Source organism: Dermacentor albipictus, chromosome 1, assembly GCF_038994185.2.
Source record: "Dermacentor albipictus isolate Rhodes 1998 colony chromosome 1, USDA_Dalb.pri_finalv2, whole genome shotgun sequence".
NCBI lineage: Eukaryota > Metazoa > Arthropoda > Arachnida > Ixodida > Ixodidae > Dermacentor > Dermacentor albipictus.
The window spans coordinates 432,872,898-432,892,851 of NC_091821.1; the positions used below are offsets into that span (position 1 = coordinate 432,872,898).

General features: G+C 47.7%; 1 protein-coding gene across 1 annotated transcript in view; it reads left to right on the plus strand.

The window, feature by feature from the left end:
- LOC135908426 (ionotropic receptor 25a-like) overlaps positions 1-19,954 on the plus strand; it is a 118,043-nt gene that overhangs the window by 35,221 nt on the left and 62,868 nt on the right. Inside the window, exon 5 of the mRNA XM_065440206.2 lies at positions 12,895-13,023. Coding sequence (XP_065296278.2) covers positions 12,895-13,023 — 129 coding nt within the window. The remainder of the gene's footprint in view (positions 1-12,894; positions 13,024-19,954) is intronic.

Here is a 19,954-nt window from a genome sequence, read left to right on the forward strand (position 1 = left end):
CCGAATTTGGCCACAAACATTTTTGTAAGGAAACGAATGCTCTAAGCAACAGCGTAAAAAATCGTAACCAGAGGATTTCATTGCTCTCATGCCTTAAACTTACGATGCTGGGTGCCACCTAGATATTGGACCAATTTGTGGTAAAATGACAGTTAGCAGTCGGATAAAAGAATGCCCTGTGGCGCGAATTAAATCAGTACGTCATTTGTGGAATTACATTAAGCTTGCAGCACTGTGTGGCGTATTTGTGTAGAGAAACAATAGTAAATTGAAAAGCGAATGTTGCTTGAGCGTTCAATGTCGACTGTTGTCATGGCGACCGACTACTGGCATTCTATTGTGTTTTGACTTGTGTTTTGAAAAAAACGGCCCTTGCATTGTTAGTTTGACGACAGCGATTACCACCTAGATAAGGGGTTCCTCCTGATGGTCGAAGTTTCAGTCACACTTGGAATGTTTGCAACTTGCTGCCCTGCGGCATTGTGCTGAGAAAGAATAAAATCCAATGGAATCATACGCTTCACAACCAAAAGGCTCCAATATATGTTTTCAGGGTCCCTTCCAATTGGGTGTTCCCAAGTGCAACGCTGGCACACGAGTAATTTAAAAGCTCTGACGTAAGTTTTAGGCGACCAATGTGGTGAACGTAGGTGCTCTATTAGGAACGACCCACTAGCCCCGAGAGGAATGACCAGATGCGTCGTTCAGCCATCAGCGAGCTTCGTCATCAGCTCGTAAAACAGGGGCATATATGGCTGTAGTTGTGATGAAATGGCTGTAATTATTCTTCATTATCTTGCTGTCTTTGATAGCACGCTTGGACATTTTTCTACCTTTTCGCTTTGTTTCCCTGCAATTCTGGGAGCTACCGCTCCTTCCTTGTGGCAAAGGATGAAGATATCCACAAGGATCTTCCTGGTACGCTGCCGTCAGATCTGATAACCTCCAGAAAACGTGGAAGCGCATCAAGTGATGCAGACAGCGGGGCCACTGAGCTATGCTCGGACAGCTACGACGGCTCGGACGATGACTTCAAGCTCGTGAAGAACCGAACAGCAAAAAGAAGTCTACTGCAGACGTTATCCTCAGCAAGTATTTTTAACATGAAGAGTGCAACGCAGCACTGGCCACACACTGTGCTCTTCGTGCCCGTTGACCCGGCGACCAGCTTGCGGCTTTTAAACAGGCAGGTCCTCTCTTTGTTGCTCAAGCAAATCACCGCAAACGAGATTAAAGACGTGAGAATAAACTCATGGAGAAATGTCCTCGCAATGTATGTGCTACACCGTACCGCCCTACACGGTCTACGTAATATAACTGAGATCGACAATGTAAAGGTACGAACAATGATACCTACAGGCCGTGATGGTACTGCGGACGTCATTTATGACGTCGGCGTTTCCATCTATGATGACGACTTGCCAATACTGATCAAACCAACGACAGAAGGTACTTTCATTACGAAGATTTCCAGACTTGGAAACACACGCTGTATGATTGTTTGGTTTGAAGGAGACAGCCTTCCTACTCACGTGAAGGTAGGACATGTCCGCCATTCAGTGCGACCATTCGTACCGAAGCGCCTCCAGTGCTTCAAGTGTTGCAAGATTGGCCGCGTAAAGGGTGTCTGTGCGAACAATGTGGTGTGCTCACGGTGCTCTGAGCCCCATTCAGAATATGTCTGTCGCACTGATGTGACAAAGTGCCCTAACTGTAGTGCGCTCACAAGGCTACATCAAAGGATCGCCCGCCGATGCGGAAGGGATTCGCGATCCTCGAACAAATGATGCGGGATAATTCAACACATCGAGACGCTGTTACCACTATTCGCCGACATGGGAATCGACACCGAAGACGTTCACGAAAAGCCACAGCTCTAGATAGTGACACGCCATCTTCCGTCAGAGGGGTTGCCGCATCAGCGCAAAGCACCACCCAGACATATACAAGGAAAACAAACAAACTGGAAAGACTCGCCTGTCCTGACGAATGGCCTGCGCTACCAAGGGCACAATGCGCTAATGGGTTGCCTAAAGATGCAGCGACCTCGATGGCTGCGGAAACTGTTGAAGTATACTTTGGTGGTGACTGGAGGCTTTAATTCCCCCCATTATCTCTGGGGAAGCTCTAAGATAAACTCGAGGGGCAGAAGATTAGTGTCATTTACCTCCAAACGAGAGCTGTGTTTGTTAAATGATGGAAGCCCCACCTTTTTGCGAGGAAATATCTACAGTCTACAGTAGCTGCCTGGACTTCACCTTTCTTTCACGCTCCTTCACCAAACAGGTTAGATGGTTTTCAGATATTAAAACACGGAGAAGTGATCACATCGCCATTTCTCCTAGGATTGAAGAGCTGACGGACTCCAAGTTGCCCGGCGTCACCCACTGTGTCGACTGGCCGATGTTAAAATCAATTGTGGAAGGCAGCTGTCGTGAGGGCTTATCCTCTTCGCTAGAGCACCTTATAAAGGGTACCATAGAGGATGCCACGCATTCGCTTTCGAGAACATCTGCATGCCCCGAATACGACATTGAATTAGAGAAGCTTCGTGGAAATGCGTCACCGTGCAGGGCGAAAATATTGGCGCCAGAAGTCGGCACATCACCTAAGGTTGCCCAGATGAACTCAAAAGAAAATTCAGCATCGCATTAAACAAACTCTTAATCGCAAATTTAGCTGTCGTTCTGCGAGTCTCTGAATCCAAGAAAACCTGTGTCTCACATATCGGGAACTGTTCGTGGTCTCCGTAGAAGCACTCAGCAACGCCACCATTTGAAGTCGTTGGTCCTTCACCAACAAGGCAGAAAGACTGACATCGCGGACGATTTCAACGGGAGGATTGCTGGTGAAATTAGTACCACTGGAACATCGACGCTCGATCACTCACCGATTTCACACGACCCCCGCATGGACAGTCCTTTCACTATGGACGAACTTGAAGCTGCACGTGCCTTGTGCAAGCGTTCATCACCACCAGGACCCGATGGTATAACCTATCGTGCTCTATATAATCTTGGCGAAGAGGCTCGGAAAGCGCTTCTTAAATGTTCAAGATCGCCTGGCAGACCAGCACGGTTCCATAGGAATGGAAGGCCAGTCGCCTGATTCCACTGCTCAAGCCGGGTAAGTCACCTGTAGATATTGCATTATACCGACCTACTGCGCTTGCCAGCTGCATCGGAAATATAATGGAGAAAGTGGTTCTCGCACGATGAGAATGGTACCTTGAACATTGCAAGTTATGTCCAGACTCAATGGAAGGTTTCAGGCATGGCCATTCTTCCATGACAACGTTATCGAGTTGGTGACATACGTCGAGCACCAGAAATTCTGCAAAAGGTTATCCGCTGCCCTATTTCTGGATGTTAAGCGAGCATATGATAACGTAACTCACGAAGCGATCTTCAGTACCTTAGAGGAAGTAGGACTTGTGGGCAAGATCTATTTATGGATTAGTAGCTGCCTGCATAGATCACTTTTCATACTTACCAAGGATGGCGCAACCTCCCAGCAATAAAGTAACCGTGGAGTCTCTCAAGGTGCAGTACTGAGCCCAAAGCTCTTCAATTTAACACCCGTTGGACTCGCTGACATCCTTCCATGCACCATGCGGCTCTCCATCTATGCCGACGACATTTCTGTTTGGACGTCGGGTGTGACCTGACTTCAGCGTCGCACGCATTTTCAGAAGGCAGGCGTTTAACATGATCGTACCTTCTAGAACCAGGACTTCAAATATCATGGCGAAAGTGTGCAGTGGTGGCATTTACCAGGAAGCCAATATCTCCATAAGCGATATCCATCGACGGACAGCTGATCTCGTACAGCACAAGTCACAGATTTTTTGGAATTGTTATTGACAGAAATCTCTCATAGACCCCTCATGTGAATTATGCGAAAAAACGACTAATGGGAATTTGCCATATGTTTAGGTTCCTAGCACTAAAGACCTGGGGAGCGTCAATACAATCTATGCTGCAACTTTGCAGCATCCTCTTTATTGGATTCCTGCGGAATAGCCTGCCGGTAAACTCTAAGCTCTACTACGGAGCGCGTCAATGGCAGAAGTTATTGCAATCGCTCAAGATTACACTATCAGAACGCACATTACCATTTAAACAATGCGTGTGCACATAGGACACTTCTCCAGGACCCCCACCCACCACCGCGCAAGTATCCCTGTAGAAAGACCCCACAAGACATCCAGTACAACTGTACTCGCACACGTACATTCAGGATACGCACCTATTGTAAGACTTTTGATTTCTCCATGGTGTGTAAGCCGTACCCAAGTAAACCTCACAATCCCAGGACTTCAGAAAAAGTCGGACTTGCCGTCATCAGCACTCAAGCAACTTACATTGCTCCTCTCGTACGAGAAATACAGCGACTGCATACACGGATGTACTGAGGGCTCCACTACATCAACCAGTTCCGGTGGCACTGTAGTTATACCACCAAGGAGCCCAACTGTTTGACGTGATACCTCTGCGGGAACCCACAAGGTGGAGAAAAGTAATTCAAAAAGGAAAAATCAGACATCCACCCCTTCTTAGCATTTTCTACAAAGGAAACCCATACGGGTTCCACGAAAGAAAAGCCTCACAGTTGAAGAAAAATTCGTCGCGGTCCGGGACTTCAACCCGAGTCCACCGCCTTTCCAGGGTAGCCGCTCTAACATCTGAGCTAACGAGATGGCTAGCAGATGGCAGGGTGAAGTCGAATTTCTCGACAACACGAAGCAAAGGCAAGAGTTTGACCTAATAGTTCTGCGAAAAACCCGACAGTTCTGAGGAAACCCGTATGGGTTTCCTTTGCAGCAATTGCTGTGAACTGGTGGATGTCTGGTTTTCCCTTTATTAACCCAACTGTTTGACTTCCCATATAACTACGCCTACAGCTGCAGAGCTCCCGGCTCTACGCGATGCCCTTGATGTGGTCAACACAGTGTTAAGAATGGCGGGCTGCAAAACAAGATTGCCACACAGTTACGACAGGGCGACACGACGCGCATCTCCCCCTCACCGTCGCTGCAGCTAGGAGGCGTTCGAAGAAGCGGCCTTTGTGCTGAAAAACTGCCTCCTTCCTCCAGCCCCATCGACATTGTGACGGAACTAGTTCGGTGTGTGAACAATGATTCCGGAGTTCCCCAACGCGGAGCTGATTTGACACGCATGGACAAGCTGCCGCGGGAACGACGTATTTCGGTGCTTCTCACGCTTCGGCGTGGCGCAAAACAACGAGCGACCCTCGATCGGCACCGATAATTCCCGGAACGGCACCCCTCCAACGCTGTCGTTTGGGCATCGGAATGTGTGTGCCTTTGTGTCTGTAAACTGATCTGCAGAGCAGCGGCGAGGTGGTGATGAGTAAACGAACAGTCGCCGCCTCGTATGGCCGGCGGATCGAGTGTATAAAAAACGGTCGTTGTGCGAAAGCTGGACACACTTCTCTTGAGCAGTCATGTTAGACTGATTTATTTTCCGTAAATAAACCCTTTTTACTCGTTCTCGATGAGAAGCAGTTCTTCACTTCATCGACGATCTCAGCGTAAATAAGTTGGACGACGGCATGGGCCAGCTACCTTCGAATTCATGCCGTACTCCAATCTTGGCAAAGGACCACGGACGATGGGATTGAGCCCCCAATCCTGACAACTGGCTGACAGCGGTGAGATGGACTTTGCGACATGGTGCTGTATCTGCGGTGAGTGCTTGGTTTTTGCTTTGACTCTCTAGGCTTCATTTTGGGGTTGTTCTGTTTAGAACAGTAGGGAAGCTAGATTGTTGTGTGTTAGCTAGGTTGTGTTTTCCTAGCTAGATTTAGAGAGCAGAATCAAGGCAGTACAGCAGCAGTCATGGATTTAAGGACACTGCTGATAGACGAGTTGTTGATTGTTGGTGAGGAACTGGGCCTAGATGTACGCAAGGAAATGCTCAAATCGGAATTATTGGAGCTAATTTCCAATCAGGCCAGTGAGGAAGATATTGAAATGGGAATGGAACTTCTCAAAAAGAGAGAGAAACGGGAAAGAGAAAGAGAAGAACGGGACAGAGAAAGAGAAGAACGGGACAGAGAAAAGCGAGAGAGAGAGGAACGCGATAAAGATCGCGAGTTTCAGTTAAGGAAAATGCAACTTGAACTTGAAAGCAAACGTTTGGAGTTGTTTCAAGGAAGTGAAGGCGCTCTGGGACGATCAAGTGAGGCAGAATCGTACCGCATGGACAGGCTATTAAAGCCATTTGAGTTCGGGACCGACATAGGCTTGTTCCTAAGCAATTTTGAAAGGACTTGCGAGAAGATGAACTTCGGCCCGAGTACATGGCCACAGTGGTTGCTGTCTATGTTGCCGTGTGAGGCGGCGGAAGTAATCGCCAGATTGAGAGCGCAGGATGCATATGATTATGCAAAAGTTAAGGCTAGTCTCCTGAAGAAATACCGCCTTTCAGCCGAAGCTTTTCGGCAAAGGTTTAGGAGCACAGGCAAGAAAGATAGCGAGGGCTATCCGGAGTTTGCATATAGCTTAAAGGCCAACCTAGTCGAGTGGCTTAAAAGCGCGGAAGCGTACGACAGCAGAGACATGATCATTGAATGCATGTGTCTAGAGCAGTTTTACAAAACCATCCCCCAAGCTGTGAAACTGTGGGTGCAAGACAGAGGTAATGTAAACACTGTGGAAAGGGCGGCTGAATTAGCCGAAGAGTACGCAACCCGCAGAAAGTTGAACGCCGAGGAGGGAAACTGGGACGGTCGAAATGGACCGCGCAAACCATTTCCGTTCAAAAAGGGTGCGCTAACTAGACGATCCGAGCCTGTAGACATGGCGGAAAAGCCCGCAGAAAAGAGCGAGGAGAAACTTAACGGAGAAACCGCACAAAAAGAACAGAAAAGAAAATTCGAATCTGTTAGACCAATTCGCTGTTACAAATGCCACAAACTGGGACATATAGCTGTAAACTGCGAGAGGTCTAGCGTAGTTTTTTCCTACGTGGAGGAAAAAGATGAGAATATGGAACTTTTAAGTCCGTATCTCCACAACCTGCAAGTTAATGGAAAACCATTCCGAGTGCTAAGAGACAGTGCCGCCACGCTGGACATTGTCCATCCGTCTTACGTGATGGTAGATGACTTCACCGGAGGAGTAGCATGGATAAAACAGGTTGTAGAAGAACACAGCATGTGTCTGCCCATGGCCAAAGTCAAAATCAGTGGACCATTCGGGGAGCTAGAGACTGAGGCTGCAGTTTCCAAATTTTTGTCACTGCAGTATCCCTACATCTTTTCGAATCGTTCGAATCAGTTACTGCGTGACAGAGGGCTCAAACTGGGAGAGGGCATAGTACAGGCATTGACCCGAGGCCAAGCTCGTAAGATCGCGGCGCTTTCGGCTGAAAATGCTCAAGCTCCTCCAGCGGAAGCAGAAAAGGGGATAACTTCAATACCCGAATCCGAGCTAGGCCCGAGGGACAAAAGAACAGTTGAGGAGAGCCTGCCAGCTGACCAGCTCAATGAGAGCGTAGCACTAGAGTGTCAGAGTTCTAGCCTGCAGGAAGAGCAAGCAGACGCGCTCACAAGTGAGACAGGGTCGTTATTATCACCGGCCTCAAAGAACTTTGATCAACTCTTACGCGTAACGATACATGAGAGAGGAGGATTGTTGTATCGGCATTACAGAGATCGAAAGGGTAGGATTTTAGATCAGTTAGTCATACCTACTAAGTATCGGGAGGACCTTTTGAGTCTTTGTCATGGAAATGGGTGGTCCGGCCACCTAGGCATAAACAAATCAAAGGAAAGATTGCTTATGGAATACTACTGGCCTGGCTGTTTCAAAGATGTAGAAAACTTTGTAAGATCATGCGACGCCTGCCAGCGTTCTGGTAAAGCAGGAGAGACTTGGAAAGCTCCACTGAAGGTAGTGCCCTTAATAACAGAGCCTTTCAGACGACTTGTAATAGACACGGTAGGGCCTCTTCCAAAAACAAAATCAGGCTACAGGTACTTGTTTACCATGCTGTGTCCGGCTACCAGGTTTCCAGAAGCAATCCCTTTGAAAGAGCTCAGCTCCACCGAAGTAGTAGACGCGCTTTTGACAGTGTTTGCACTAGTTGGGTTTCCAGCCGAAATTCAGGCAGATCAAGGGTCAGTATTCACGAGCGCACTGACTTCCACATTCTTGCAAAAGTGCGGGGTAAAGTTAATACACAGTTCTGTCTATCACCCTCAGTCAAACAGTGTAGAGAGGTGGCATTCGGTGCTTAAGCGAGTTTTGCGTGCGCTCTGTTACGAGCACAAGGAGGACTGGGAGAACTGTCTGCCGGCAACTTTGTTTGCTTTGCGAACGGTTCCACATGAGGCGACAGGGTTCTCACCAGCAGAACTAGTGTATGGGAGGACACTCCGGTCTCCACTGAGAATGTTAAGAGAGATGTGGGAGGAAAGAGGGGAGAGTACAACCGTGGTTGAATACGTGTTAAATTTACTGGAGCGGCTAAGCGCAACCCAAGAGCTAGTCGGAAAGAACATGGCACTAGCTCAAAAGAACGCCAAATTCTATTACGACAAGAATGCGAGGCTTCGTACGTTTAACGCCGGAGACCAGGTAATGATCCTCAAACCTTCAAGAAAGAACAAGCTTCAAGTTCACTGGGACGGGCCCGTTAAAGCGTTGCACAAACTTTCAGATACTAACTATGCTTTGAGAATGCCCGGTCACAGGAAGGAAGTGAGGATATATCACTGTAATTTGTTGAAGCCGTATGTAGAGCGGAGCGGAGTCGTTAACTATACCGTCAAAGAGCCGGATGGCACTAGTACAAAGTTTGACGAATATAGGGCGACCTCCAACTCTGAAATTGGCCTAGAAGAAGTAGTAGAACACTCGGTAAGCTCGCACGCTCTAAAACCCGAGCAGCTAGATGAGCTAAAAGGGGTGTTAGGGGAATATCTCGACAGATTCAGCGATCGGCCGGGTAGAACCGAACTGATAACGCATGAAATTGAGCTGACCTCTACTGAACCAGTAAGATGAAAACCTTACAGGGTGTCTCCAAGACAGAGAGAGATTATGGAGGCAGAGATACAGCGCATGCTAGAGTTGGGAGTTATTGAGCCCGCTGAGAGTGACTACACGTCACCGCTAATACTCGTAGAAACCCCTAACAAGGACCCTCGTCCGTGTGTTGACTACAGGAAGTTAAATGCGATCACTAGGGATCAGCTGTACCCGATACCCAACATTGAGGAACGAATTGAAAGAGTTAGCGCTGCTAAATACATTTCAACTATAGATCTCGTGCGGGGGTACTGGCAAGTTCCCCTTTCAGAAAGTGCCAGCCGCTATGCCGCATTCATCTCGCCTGTAGGCGCTTTTCGCCCTCTCGCACTCAGCTTCGGGCTGAAGAACGCGCCGTTTAGCTTCTCTAAGTTAATGGATATTGTCCTAAAAGACTTGCAGGAGTTCGCCTTGCCTTATCTTGATGATGTGGCCATTTTTTCGGACAGCTGGGAGCAACACGTATCGCACCTCAAACAGGTGTTCTCACGGTTGAGGGAAGCCGGCTTAACGATGAAAGCGGAAAAGTGTAGGTTTGGTTGTTCGCAGGTTACTTATCTGGGCCATGTTGTCGGTCAGGGCATGAGACGGCCGGCTGAGCTGAAAATAGCGACGATTGGAGATTTTTCTCAGCCGCGCACGAAAGCGGACCTTTGTTCATTTTTGGGACTTGTGGGGTACTATCAACGGTACATTCCGAATTACTCGCAATTGGCAAGTCCATTAACAGACGCCCTCCGAAAGGGAGCACCGAGTAACGTACACTGGGATAAGGACAAAGAGAACGCTTTCCAAAGTTTGAAAACGCTATTGGTTTCTCGCCCTGTGCTTCGCGCGCCAGACTACACAAAGGAATTCATAGTTCAATGCGACGCAAGCGACAGAGGTATGGGCGTGGTACTAAGTCAGGTCGGCGACGATAACGAGGAGCATCCTATCCTCTACGCCAGCCGTAAACTAAATGTAAGAGAGGAAGCCTACAGCGCTTCAGAGAAGGAATGCGCTTGTTTGGTTTGGGCCGCCCCAGAAGTTGTCGTGTTACTTGTACGGAGCGAAGTTCATCTTCGAGACCGACCACTGTCCTCTGATGTGGCTCAATCAAATGTCACACAAAAACGGCCGCTTGCTCCGATGGAGCCTCACTCTCCAAGAGTACAACTTCTCCGTTAGATATAAGAAGGGAAAGTTGCATAGCAATGCGGATGGTTTGAGCAGGCTAATTTGAATTCTGCGTTTGGGGGTCCCGCCTAAATTTTAGGGTTACTAGTGTTAATTTTATTAGGCGAAGAAGATCCCCTCTCATTTAGCAGAAATCCCTCCATGATTGCTGAATTTGTCAGAAGGAATTTGCTTCAGAAATTGGCCTAGCGCAATGTAGCATTTTTTGTTTCTGCACTTATGTTGTTGTTTTTTGAAACCTAGCGAGTCTAAAGTGAGAGCCAATGCACGTCATCTCGGCGCAGAGCCGTGTTGTGGGGTTCGTTTCGCAGTTGCCTGTCCTGGGATGTTTTGGGGCGGTGACATCAATGCACAACTGGTCGCTGCGAGCCAAGACATCAATCCCCCCCTGACCAGCAGCCGTTCTCTTCCTGCCTAGCGGTTGTCAACGCTAGACAGTCGAGACTTTCCGGGCCATGGAGGCGCTGTTAAGAATGGCGGGCTGCAAAACAAGATTGCCACACAGTTACGACAGGGCGACACGACGCGCATCTCCCCCTCACCGTCGCTGCAGCTAGGAGGCGTTCGAAGAAGCGGCCTTTGTGCTGAAAACTGCCTCCTTCCTCCAGCCCCATCGACACTGTGACGGAACTAGTTCGGTGTGTGAACAATGATTCCGGAGTTCCCTAACGCGGAGCTGATTTGACACGCATGGACAAGCTGCCGCGGGAACGACGTATTTCGGTGCTTCTCACGCTTCGGCGTGGCGCAAAACAACGAGCGACCCTCGATGGGCACCGATAATTCCCGGAACGGCACCCCTCCAACGCTGTCGTTTGGGCATCGGAATGTGTGTGCCTTTGTGTCTGTAAACTGATCTGCAGAGCAGCGGCGAGGTGGTGATGAGTAAACGAACAGTCGCCGCCTCGTATGGCCGGCGGATCGAGTGTATAAAAACGGTCGTTGTGCGAAAGCTGGAGACACTTCTCTTGAGCAGTCATGTTAGACTGAGACACTTCTCTTGAGCAGTCATGTTAGACTGAGACACTTCTCTTGAGCAGTCATGTTAGACTGAGTCACTTCTCTCATGCAGTCATGTTGGACTGTTACTCTTTTTCTCAAGCAGTCGTGTTAGACTGATTTAATTTCCGTAAATAAACCCTTTTTCCTCGTTCTCGATGAGAAGCAGTTCTTCACTTCATCAACGATCTCAGCGTAAATAAGTTGGACCACGGCATGGGCCAGCTACCTTCGAATTCATGCCGTACTCCAATCTTGGCAAAGGACCACGGACGATGGGATTGAGCCCCCAATCCTGACAACAGAGAGTCCTGAATAATGGGCAGTCTTCTGCGATTGTAGGCCGGCCTTACAATGTCTACAGTCATTTCTTTTTCTCACGATCAACTGGCATACCAAATAATGGAACCCATCCGTCACTTGAGAGAAAAAGGCCTTTATATCACTTTTCAGTGGATGCCAGGCCATTGTGGTATCATAGGAATTGATGACGCAGATAAGGCAGCTCGGACGCCAAACAAAGAAAACCGCTGCGTCCCCATTCCTCTCTGAAGGATCGACGCTGCGGGACAGTTTTGCGTTATAACATGCACACTCTCGTTAGCTGAGTGGAACACCGGCCATACAAGGTTAACGAGACTGCGCAGACTCAATCTTTCGCTGTAACTCATAACTACGGCCGGACGGCACCGACGCGAAGCGTCTCTTTTGTGTCGGTCGTGGTTGGGAGTTCCCTTCATGAAAGTTTATCCAGCACACATTGGAATGACTGACAGTCCTGTACGTGATGTTTGCGGCTGCGAGAAGAGCATTGACCATCTATTGTGCCACTGTCCTCAGTTTGAAGCACAAACACAATCTATGACCAACGCATTCAGGAAACTAGATGATCGTCTGCAGAGTGAACAGACACTATTAGAACACCGTACCCACCGATTATCGGCTCAGAAGGCACTAAAAGCATTTCTGTGCTTTCTGAAAACGTCTGGCTTGTGCGAGCGCCTTTGACTCTGTAGTGCTGTTCGTGGGCGTTTCTATACCCCCATCTCTCTCTTTCTCTCCCTTCTTTCTATTCCCCTACTCTCTTTCCCCAGCACAGGGTAGCCAACCGGACCGTTGACTAGTTAACATCCCTGCTTCTCTTTTATCTCTTTCTATCTTTTCGTTATTTCACTCAGAAGGAAGAGCACTAAAAAGGAAAGTACCTAGGACATGACATGCTTCTAGCTAGCGCCTGACTATTGTTGCACCTCCATACTACTTTTCTCCTCAGCGCTCTAGGCCTCTCCACATATACCTAGGCTGCGTCAGTCCACTCCAGCTAAGGCGCATGAAGGCGACTTAATCAGACAAAGCCGCAATATGCTGCGCATGCCCTTGGAAATCTACAAATAGAGCATCAAACGAATACGAATCATAACCTGAAAAATTTGCCTTGACACGCCTTCAGACACGGCAATGCTACTGAGCAGCATGCAAAACGCCACAGAAAGAAACACTGACTCTGAGTGTGCGGGTGCGTGGAGGAAGAAATGGAGGAAATGGAGGGTATACATGCAGTTATCTGTGGAGCTTACAAGCAAAGTTCTTTGGGCAGAAGATACAGAAGAAAGCACAGATATACCTTGATAGCGAAGCTTTTTCTGCCTCGCTTGCAGTCGTTGCGGTGGAGAAAGGCAACGACGTGGCGAAGCTGATGATCACCGAGACGCTCAGGATGACCACCAGTGTGCCCCTGACCTACTCTCTTGTTGAACTAGACCCGGAAGAAGTCAACGTCGCCGACGGTATGCGCCCTTTTCTCTACCTTTCTGGCTCTCGGTACAGCGCATCACGCCGCACATATTGTAGGCCTAAGCATAGCGCGTACAGCGAAAACACAATGATACTAAAACCCAGCAGAAATCGTACGCGGTACATTACTACAACTTAGCTACTAAGGCGCCCCTCCTCGTGTAAGTCCCCAAATCTGTGTTGCCTCTATTGTTACATTCACGAATATCAATTTACAGGTGGCGATTTACGATTACAAATAAAGTACGAGTGCAGTCGTGAAGTAGCAACCCTGTCGGGACTTTCCATTTGAATTTCTATTTCAACGTTTCCGAGGATGGGTATAACACACGATAAACCTAACTCGAACCAGTGAGAGTGTTATGGCTACTACATTGATAATTGGCCACCTACTGCGAATAAGTAGCAGTTACTACTGTTCTATTTGCTTCAAATGGGATAAGCCAAGAAAATTTTAAAAAGTGAAATTTACACAATGGCGTGTTTTCTGCTGCAACGTATCACTAGCGGAAAACGACTTAATTAACCATGTGATAATAATTGATTAAATATAGATGTAGATGAAATTTGCCAAGTGCATTTTTATTAATTATTATTGGGACATATGCTGCCCTTGCTGAATCGAAGGTGGTCAAACTCAAGACTTGCACCTGAGCCTAGCACCACTTTCGAAATAGCTCTCGCTAAACTCGGGGAAAAAATGCATTGGCGTTCTAATCAGTATTGTCCCCAAAACTCTTCCTTCGACCGATTACAGAGGAAGACAACACGAAATTAAGCCAAAAAGAACAGCGGAAATTAATCGTTTTTACTTGAAATGTAAAAATCGTGGTGCAAAGGTAAATGAAAGTGGAGGAAAAACCAACTTTTCGCAAGTGGCAGCCGAACCCACACCTTACGCATTACGCGTACGCATCCATGGAGTTACGGCGGTGGCTGTTTTCCCGCTCACTTCCTTGAGTACTCATGTGTTTGCGCATTTGCGTGCATTGTATCCGTGGAAGTGTTAGCCAGCGGCACTGTCGGCCATGGCAGCGGATGTGGAACGTCCTTTAAACCGCACGTTGCGACCTGTAGAAAGTTGATTTTACGTCTTCTTTCATTTCCTTTTACCCTGTGATTTCTACGTTCCAGTTAAACAACAGCAGAATTAATTTCTCTTACTATTTCTGTGGCTTCATTGTCTGTTGCCTTGATGTGGTTGTATCTAACGAAAAACCGAGCCCCTCGGTTCCCCTTATCTTTCTCCCTCGAGAAAGGCGAGACAAAATAAATGGGACACCATCACACATTTTGTAAGAGAGCTTAAGGACAAATCTCCCTAAACACTTGCTAGTCGTAAGACACCTCCTTAGTGCATATGCCGAGCGCTGACCGAATTCAATTCCCCACTTGCCCCGCAGGGGCGTCTGCGCAAGCAGGCGTTTGGTGTGTTGCTACACCACGGACCCGAGCACACGAGGGTTAGACCCTCCCGCGTGTAGCCGTGCGTGGCTTAGCCGTGTCCGGGGAAAGGGGGATCCTGGGGGTTGAGCCGATGCCGGGTGTTCGGACCTTTAAGGCCCCCGGCGGAGGCAACACACCTCTTTGGCCTCTGCTTCACGTAGACGGCACCCCGGATTGACCCACCCGGGGGAAATCGGCAGTCGCCTTTTCCTGTCCTCCTCTTCAATCTTCGACTTTCTCTTTAGCCTTTTCATCTTTCCTGTCTTCTTTTCACTTCTTACTTCCGAATTTCCTGGCGGCAAGGGTTAACCGTGTGTAGTATATCCAGTCTTGGTTATATGCATTAGGTTATAGTGGCGGTGCATAGCTGGCGTGTGCAGGTTGCTCACAACCTCTAGCGTCCCCTTGTTGGGCTCGGTGGTGGGTGGCTACCACCGCCGCCGAATTTCAAACCATATTATGGCAGAAGCTTTTCCGCGACTTCCAGATCGGCCTCTGAAAAGAGGCCGCACCGATGCACCTTTTCAATTCACCCTCCGAACCGACATAGACAACTTCCAACGTTACCACGTCTTGCATAGTGAAGGATCACAAAGTATGCGTAAGCTATCTCCTTTCTTGGTGGCGAAATGCCTCATAGAAAAAATTGGCAAAGACTATAAAGCCTCGAAAATGACCAGTGGAGACCTACTTATAGAACTGAGAAACAACGAACAAGTGCCAAAGCTGTCCGAACTCGCCAGTATTGGTGAAATCAAAGTCACGATTTCTCCCCATCGCTCGCTAAACACCTGCAGGGGCGTTATCTCAGAGGAATATTTTCTCAGCCTGAGTGACGAGGAACTTCTCGAAGGATTCGAAGAACAGAATGTCATTAAAGTACAAAGAATTACAATCCGAAGAAACAATGAACAACTCCCGACCAAACAAGTGATCCTCACATTTGGTACTAGTATTCTCCCCACTTCTCTCGACGCAGGATACCTAAAGATAAATGTCAGGCCATACATACGGAACCCGAGGCGATGTTTTAAGTGCCAGAGGTTCGGCCACGCATCCCAATCATGCAGAGGCAAAGAAACGTGCGCAAAATGCAGTGCCAACGACCACTCATCTGAAAATTGTAACGCTCCCCCACGCTGTGTGAGCTGCAAAGGGGATCATCCAGCGTATTCACGATCATGTCCCTGTTGGAAGAAGGAGAAGGAAGTGATTGATCTTACAGTAAAAGAGAAGATTTCATTTTTTGAAGCAAGGAAGAGGCTTTCGCTCTTACCTCAAATAAGCTATGCCAATGTGGCGCGACAGGGGGCAGCGACACATCGGTCTCAGGAGTCTACAGAGGTCACAGTCAGTGGTCCTGTAGCCACTCCATCCGCCCCCTCGGTGGCAGCAGCTAGTGCTACTCCACCATCATCCAAGACGGCCCTGCAGACAGTCGTCCCGCAGGTCCCCAGGCTAAACAGAACGCCAAGGCCCGAGACGCGTGTCTCGGCGCCTGGCTCTCGATCATCCAGCGCCTCAGAGAAGGCAATGGAGGTCGACACTAAAACCCCGGCGTCATTGACGCCAAAAGAACAGCGCTCTTCTGAGCGCCCCAAGAAGGACAAGGTCCTTATAACTCTACAGAAAAAGGGACAGGCAACCTGAACGGTTACCGCCCATAAAACGTATACTGTCCCGTATCGAATGTCACCTTTAGTTTTTAAGTTCGCAAACACCACTACATTTTTCATTTTAGAAACATGGCTTTCATTGTACACTGGAATTGCAGAGGTCTTATACACAATATAGGTGACATCAAAGACATTATCAACCCTTTTTCGCCAGTTGCAGTGTGTCTCCAAGAAACGAATCTTGGTCCAAAAAATAGTAACATTCTCAAAGGTTTCACCGTTGTCCGAAGGGACCGCGAACACTCTAGCCGTTTGTCAGGAGGAGTCACCATAGTCGTTCAGGGCGGCACCCCTACACGAAATGTTCAACTGAATACTTCTTTCGAGGCTGTTGCCGTCACCGTTCTATCGTATAAAACCATCACCATCTGTTCACTTTACATCCCACCCCATACTCATTTTACTACTAGACAACTGGAAAATCTAATACACCAGTTGCCGGAGCCTTTTATTCTAGTAGGAGATTTTAATGCCCATTGTAGCCTCTGGGGCAGCGATAGAACAGACCAAAGAGGGCAAGTAATCGAAGATTTTATCTTGTCTAACAGCACATGTCTTTTAAACTCGGGTTCACCAACATATTTCTCACCATGCTCACGCAAATTCAGCTGTCTAGATTTAGGCTTTTGCTCACCGTCTGTTTTTAGCGATTTTAAATGGGAAGTCCCCGACACTTCATATGGAAGTGATCATTTGCCGGCATTTATCAAGCTCTCATCAACATTACCTACAATAAACTCTAAGCCACGTCGCTGGAAAATACATCTTGCCAACTGGCCGCTTTTTATGAAACATGCAAAACTTGAAGATGTCTGTTTAAATGAACTCAATGTAAATGAAATTAATGAGAAATTCACTGAAGTTTTAATTTCAGCAGCAGAAAAGGCAATACCTCAAACATCCAGTCTTGTGCGCAAAAAAAGTTTTCCCTGGTGGACTCCCGAGTGCACAGAAACCAAAAAGCTTCAAAATAGGGCCTGGGGTATGTTACGAAGACACCCCACCTATACCAACCTTTTATGCTTTAAACAGGCCAAAGCCAAGGCACGATTTATCAGAAGGCAGGCAGAAAAATCATCGTGGAAGAAATACGTATCTTCCATAAACAGTACAGTTACGTCTAAACGCATGTGGGAACAGGTAGGAAAATTTCGGGGAGATTAATCATCTTACACAATACCGTTACTCACAAGTCCAGACACACAAACAACAATACAAGAACAGGCAGATATACTTGGCGAACATTTTCGTGACGTATCCAGTTCAGGGAATTATACAAAGGAATTCCTACAGTACAAACAGTCTGCTGAAAAACAGAAGCTGCCCACTACTGGCGCGTCACATGAACCGTACAATTCCCCCCTCACACAACAAGAAATAAACAGAGTCCTTTCTGCAGGGAAAAACACAGCGCCAGGACACGACCGTATTCACTACGCCATGCTGGATCATCTATCTCAGGCATCTCTAGAAGCTCTCCTTAAATTTTTAACTTAATCTGGGAATCTGGCATAATGCCCGAGGAGTGTAAAATAGCAATAGTAGTTCCATTTCTAAAAGCCGGTAAATCTCCAACATCCGCAAGCAGCTACAGACCCATTGCCCTCACGAGCTGTTTGGCAAAATCATGTGAAAGCATCAGCAACATAAGACTTTCATTTATTTTAGAATCAAGAAACCTTATTGACCCCCATCAGTGTGGATATAAAAAGGGTTGTTCAACCACTGACCATCTTGCCCGTCTAGAACATGAAATTCGATATGCATTTTTACACAAACAGCACTGTCTTGCAGTTTTCTTCGATTTAGAAAAAGCCTACGAAACCACATGGAGATATGGAATTTTAAAAGGCCTGGCTGACGTCGGCATCCGGGGTAAAATGCTGAACTGCCTAGCTGATTTTATGAGTAATAGAAGATTTCAGGTACGTCTGGGCTCAGTACTATCTCATACATTTAAACAAGTAAATGGTGTTCCACAAGGCTGTGTTCTCAGCACGACACTTTTTATAGTAAAAATGAACACAGTTAATAAGATCATACCGTCGTCTCTTATGCACTCCTTATACGTAGACGATCTCCAAGTGGCTTCCCGTGCCTCAAATTTGCTAACCTGTGAGAGGCAGCTCCAGATAACAATTAATAAACTGACACAATGGGCTAACAAAAATGGTTTCCGTTTCTCCACACAGAAAACAGTTACTGTTTTGTTCTCTCAGAAACGAGGGCTACACAGCGATCCAGTCCTAAAATTGAACGACACCATACTGCCGGTGAAACAAGACCATAAGTTTTTAGGAGTAACCTTTGACACCAAACTTAACTTCCTAACTCACATAAAAGCACTCAAGATTAAAGCAAATAAAGCTCTAAATATCCTTAAAATTCTGTCTCATAAGCACTGGGATTCCGACCGAACGTGCCTTTTACGTGTCTACCGGTCTCTTGTGCGTAGCCTTTTAGATTGCGGCTCCGTGGTTTACGGCTCAGCCAGACAGTCCTACATCCAACGACTTGACCCGGTACATAACCTTGGACTGCGACTGGCAAGTGGTGCCTACCGAACTTCACCTATTCCAACCCTCCTTACAGCACCGCAGAGCATTCCTCACTTTTTCCTATGTACTAAGAATTCAGTCATCACCACAACACATATGCTACAACATCCTCACACAATGCAACTCACCCCCGCAGGGGCGTCTGCGTCAGCAGGCGTTTGGTGTGTTGCGACACCACGTACCCGAGCACACGAGGGTTGGACCCTCCCGCGTCTAACCGTCCGTGGCTTAGCCGTGTCCGGGGAAAAGGGGATCCTGGGGGTTGAGCCAATACCGTGTGTTTGGACCTTTACGGCCCCTCGGCGGCGGCAACACACCCCTTTGGCCTCGGCTTCACGTAGACGGCACCCCCGGACTGACCCACCCGGGGGAAATCGGTAGTTGCCTTTTCCTGTCCCCCTCTCTGTTCTGCGTCTTTTTCTCTTCCTTTCAATCTTTCCTTTCCTCTCGTCTCTTCTATTTACTTCCGAATTTCCTGGCAGCGAGGGTTAACCTTGTGTGGGTGGCCAACCTTGGGTACTCCAGATTGGGTTATAGCGGCACCGTACAACTGGCGAGGGCTTGTCTTACTCGTAAGACCTGCTCCGTCCCCATGTTGGGCTCGGTGGTGGGCGGTTGGCGCTGCTGCCGAACTCATGATCTCTACATGGCTTCCAGCAAACCACTTTCCCTTGATCGCCCTCTAAAAAGAGGGCGCACCGATGCAACCTTTCAATTCTTTTTGAAAAACAATGAAGAAAATTTCCCTAAGTACCATGTGATCCATAGCGAAAGCAACACGAGCATGCGTAAATTCTCCCCGTTCTTGGTGGCGAAATGCCTTAGCAACACGATCGGACCTGGCTACAAAGCCACAAAGATGTCCAATGGAGATCTGCTCCTTGAATTGAAAGACAAAACCCAATATGAGAAAATGAATGACTTGAAATGCATAGGCGATGTAGCAGTCACTGTGTCCGCACATCGAACCATGAACACGAGCCGTGGAGTAATCTCTGAAGACGACTTCATGGACCTTAGCAATGAAGAGTTGCTTGAAGGTTTCCAGGACCAAAGTGTAATCAAGGTAGAATGAATTCTAATCCGCAGAAATAACGAACAACTTCGAACAAAGCACATTGTACTAACTTTTGGTACCAGTGCGTTGCCTAGTACAGTGGATGCAGGCTATATCAAAGTACGTGTTAGGCCGTACATTCCAAATCCTCGACGGTGCTTTAAGTGCCAGAGGTATGGGCATGGAT